Raw genomic sequence first — 4,993 nt, 5'->3', positions numbered from 1 at the left:
CCACGGCCACACTTGTCGATCTTGGTGACCACTATCTGGGGTACAAACACAACGGCTTCACCGCTCACGTCTGCTCAGCCCCTTTGCAGTCGTTTAGCAGATACAGCAGATTCAACTCTTTTTTTTTCCCAAAGCACCCGACCTGTGAGTTTGATATGCACGCGTCGGCAGGTGGGGGGGGTGAGGCGTCTTGCTCAAGGATTGCGGGTTGACGGCAGACATTGGTGTCTGAACCAAGAAACCTTTCGGCTGGGAGTCGAAACTCTCAACCCACTGACTAGACTATCCCTCCCCAAATTGTGGCATTTGATTGAGCTTTAATTGCTGAATTATAGACTTCCATGGGAAACCGCACCATGGCTACCTGCCTAGCGCTGCTGGTTTCTCCGGACACTAAGCAGGGCCGGTCTGGTCCGGTCCTGGGTTGGGAGACCATGGTGATGGAAGAGGTGTGGGTGGGCCAGTAGGGGGCGCTCACCCCTCTGGCCTATGTAACATCCCCAATGCCCCAGGATGGAGACGGGGACTTTGTCCTTTAAAAAGAGAACGCTCTTTTGGGGGTTCTCTTTGTTAGTTATATGTTTAATGTGGATCATAATTCATGCCACCTTTTGGGAATATAACTAATCTACAGGCCAAAATTTATTGTATTTATCTCAATCTTCTACCCCCTGAATCAAACTAAGTATTTGATTCGCTGCTTAGTATTTTTTGCAATCAAACCTTAATCCAAGTGACTTGCAGGCAACTGTGTGTCTTTCTTTGTTTCTTGATTGTATTTTTAGTTATGGCTTAGACATCAGCTCAGGGATGCCAGCCATTAGACATAGGGGTAAAAAACCAGAACATTGTTTTTTTTACGAAACACTAGACTATCTGGCCACCAATTTCCCAAAGATTGAAAAATGAATTAATGTACAGTCCCAATTTTAGCAGCGGTCGAAGTGATTAATAAACCAGCAGCGTTGAATAATTGAGTGTCTCTCTCCATTAGGGCTCCAACGCGTGGTATCAGGTTGAAACCGGAGAGCACTTCATATTAATCAGCGGGGGGGTCGCAATGATGAACAGCCCAGAGTTAAGTTGGGAGGTTTAAAAACACTCAGAGAGAGAATAACGAGGAAGAAGTCACACAGGCTACAGCCCACGACCACATGACGAAGATCTACTGGGAGAGAGAGAGAGAGAGAGAGAGAGAGAGAGAGAGAGAGAGAGAGAGAGAGAGAGAGAGAGAGAGAGAGAGAGAGAGAGAGAGAGAGAGAGAGAGAGAGAGACGAAAGAAGGGGTCAAACTGCTAGTGGTGGATGAGGTAAAGGAAGGTGGTCATATTCTAATGCATCCCTGTTTTATCCACTTACCTTACTTATCAGGAAGAGGTCTATCTAACCATACGCACATTCATTCATTCATTCATTCATTCATTCACCCAGGCAACATTTGATCCGTCTATCCCAACCCATCCATTCATGCATTGCTCAATAAACCACCCGACCCTCCATCTAGCCATCCTTCTACAAGGCAGGATTTGAGCGTTGGACAGAGTGGTGGTGGCGAACACACAGTGGGAGTTGGGGGTCAGCGGTAGAGGACTTACCACATACGGCCGCCTCATCTCCTCGCACATTTCCAAGGCAATAAAGTCGGCCTTTTGGATCCCAATGCTGCCATCCACCAATAGGAATGTCCTCACCAGACTGAAACAACCAAAGGAAAGAAGCGATGGTTAGGTCCTGCAGACTGTATATTGGTTGCATTGAACAGCACCGGGATCAATACAGTAGTAGCAACTGACAGTATTGGCTTTATGTTTTTATATTGATTACGTGCACTGATAATATTTCAAACACATCAAAAGACCCACTTGCTCCTTGTTTCCAGGTAGGGCTCCACCATGTCCACAAAGTCTGTTGGAGCTCTGTGTCCGTAGCCTGGCATGTCCACTATGCTGAACGCCTTCCCCACTTTGAAGAAGTTCATCTTTTTGGTGTGTCCCTGGCACAGAAGCCACATGCGTGTTAAATCGCCATTGATTTGCACATTAAAAGAAAAAAAGAAAAAAAAAAAGCCAGTCGTGATCCTAATAAATGAATGCATGACAATCATGCAAACAAACCCTTTCTGCATATGCAAGCATTTGGATACTCCATAGTTATCATGACAATTTTGGATAGCAGTGTAGACCCTTTTCACAGAGGTGTCATTGTAGGAAAAATACAGGTGTTGCCCATAATACAAATTAGAAGTCTGCTACCTTTATGTAACAGTGCACGTAGACTTATCTCCAGTAGGTCAGTCTACCATAACACCAGTGAAGTGTTGTGTAACACTGGTCCATCCTACAATGACGCCTCTGGGACAAGGCTCTCCTGTGGGAGGACTCACCGGTGTCTTGGATACTCTGACCTCCACCTCGGGGCTCAGGGAGAACAGAGCTCTGATCAGAGACGACTTGCCCACATTGCTTCTCCCGATGAAACACACCTGGCAAGGAAAAACAATATGTGCACATGGGTTCATCATTATTCAGTCGCTTTTATATAAAGCCATGAAAAGCCCTACCCTAAAGCCCTACCCCCCCCCCCTCAATTTTACAATTTGCCCTACCCTTTTTGGCGTTCCTTTCTCCCATGACAGACATGGAAGACAGTGAAATGGGAGTGTGTGTTGCAATTTGTGTGTGTTTGACCCTGTAATGTGCATTTTCATGCATCCTCTCTCCTCCTCCTTCGCTATCCTGCCCCTTGTAAACCACATCCTTCATGTACGTCCATACATATATGGAAGAATATGAAATTAGGGATTTGGGAAAATGTATTTGATAACCTTGCGTCAGACTCCTCAATGTCCTGACCTCTGGCTGTGTTAGAGCAGGCACATGGTCCATCCTCACTGCAGAACTCAGGTAATCGATTTGATTGGACCGGCTTGGGAGGAACAGCTGCTCAGCTTTCACGATGTCATCGAAGCAGGGCTGAAACAACTGGAAGTTAGTCCTGTCCACCGACCTGTGGATGGGTTGGGGTTCAGAAGCATAGTGGTTAACTTACAGGCCTGTAGTAGCCCGGTGGTATTACTCACTTCAAAAAAAGCCAGCCAGTTACATGGCTACCAGCCTTGCACTGCTGATCTATCTTGAAGCTAAGCAGGGCTGGTCCAGTGGTCCATCGGTCAATGGAAGACCAGATAGTGCTGGTAGAGACGGACGGCCAACAGGGGGTTGCTCATCCAAATCTACCTCTGCCCGTGACATCAAGATCGATGGAGCATGACACACCACTTGTGATACAAATACTCTGTTGTATATACATAGCCACCAGAGACAGGTGCAGTCAGCCATCTCCAACAACCCATTTCTCTCACATTGTGCAAATCAGTCGACCCAAAGTGGGGTCCTGACCCAAAGTTTGGGAAACACAGAAACAAAAACAATGTCTTAAAAAAAAAAAAAAACTCCAGATGAGCGGACACAAAAACACATACAGTAGGCTTATACACTAAAATAAAGCCAACCTGTCGAGGTAGGGGTCCAGCACACTGAAGGGGTACAGCAGGCCTTGGAACTTGTGCTTGGGCAGCATTGAGGCAGACTGGACCGAGGCCAGCTTATGGAGGCCATGACGCGGGGCAGCACGTAACAGCGGTCCAGGCAGCAGTATGCCCAGCCTCCGACACAGCAGCATCCTCACACCCCTCTGAATCAAGACCTGTCCAATGCAAAATGATTGAATAATGAATTGACTCATACAGTAGTGTGTGCACATACATGTGATTATTGATCGTCTTTCTTTTGACGTTTTTTAACAGGAAGGAAGATAATGAATCTTGAATTTCTCTGAACAAAGTCAGGTAACGTTGATGAGAATAACGAGCTACACATTGACCTATCTTTAATTAATGATCGTTCTCCATTGGTCTTGTGATACAAATACTCAGTCTGTTCGTATGTACAGCCATATACCACCATAGACAGGTGCAGTCAGCCATCTCCAGAAACCCATTTCTCTCACATTGTAAGAGAAATGCACACAAGGTTGTTTTTTTTGCCAGTGATGCCCAGTGATGAGTTCATTTTATTAAATGCACGTCATGGAGTCAATTCAAAAGAGAAGGATCGTGTAGCTTACACTATAGTGTCAATGCCATCCTTTCTTGATAACGGATCACTGATGCTTCTGTAGTGGGGTGTACCATGAACCGGTGTAGGACAGCTTCCTCCTCATACGTCCTCCATGCTGTGTGTTGTGTGCAGCAGCCAAATGAGTCCCCACCCAAACAACCACCCATGGATTGTTCCGCATGTAGAATAGTCCGTTTTTAGGTCATAATTATGCAGCAAAATGAAACAACGTTTTCGAAATGAAGATGAAAGATCTTTGGTAGTTGTTATTATTGTATATTTTTAAATAATTATTATATATTGCATGTATAAACAGTAAACACACACATAGAATCCCATTCACAAATATATACAGCAAGTTTTAACCATACTGTGCTACGCTTTTCTTGGTTAAGTTATTTATTTAGTTTACTTGATTATTGATGATTTTTCTATAAATGCTTAATTTTTTTTTTACATACATTGCATACATTGCACATACTGTAACCCTAAAATCTCGTTATAATACAGTATCAAAATATGCTCCCCATAGTCTTACAGTGTAGGCCTACATGGAGTGAGTAGTGGTGTAAAAGGTGTAGTAAGGTGATTCTCTAGTGGGAGTGTTTATAGAGGCAATCGGTCTGCAAATCAAAACCAACATAAAGTACCATTTTTTGATAGGGTAAAAATGCTACCTTACGTGTTTGGCACTGTATTTATCATCATTATCACGTCACAGGTACCACTTTGATGCCGGTGTTACACCGAATTCTGCGACCCACCAAAAAAGTGTGACCCCGGAGGGCGGGTCTTTCTTCTCTTGATACAAACGTTGATTCTAAACAGCATTTTAAACAGTAGCCTATAATAGGAAATGCTCAAAGGTAAGTCAAC

At 44.5% G+C, this 4,993-nt stretch overlaps 1 protein-coding gene across 1 annotated transcript; it reads right to left on the bottom strand.

Moving 5' to 3' along the window:
• Window positions 1–7: 7 nt before the first annotated feature.
• On the bottom strand, window positions 8–4,242 carry LOC311374686 (GTP-binding protein 8-like; the record flags this gene model as incomplete). Its single annotated transcript, XM_084490482.1, has 7 exons — window positions 4,125–4,242; window positions 3,511–3,704; window positions 2,852–3,005; window positions 2,383–2,481; window positions 1,862–1,992; window positions 1,595–1,694; window positions 8–35 (listed from the first exon to the last, which is right to left on the bottom strand). Coding segments are annotated over exons 2-7 (682 nt in total), but the record flags the coding sequence as incomplete, so codon positions are not given.
• Between the last annotated feature and the right edge of the window lie 751 nt (window positions 4,243–4,993).

The sequence above is a fragment of the Micromesistius poutassou genome, assembly GCF_964030765.1.
Source record: "Micromesistius poutassou genome assembly, contig: SCAFFOLD_6558, whole genome shotgun sequence".
In the NCBI taxonomy this organism is placed as follows: Eukaryota; Metazoa; Chordata; class Actinopteri; order Gadiformes; family Gadidae; genus Micromesistius; species Micromesistius poutassou.
Note: the sequence above shows the minus strand (reverse complement) of the source record. Positions and strands in the feature narration are given on the sequence as shown.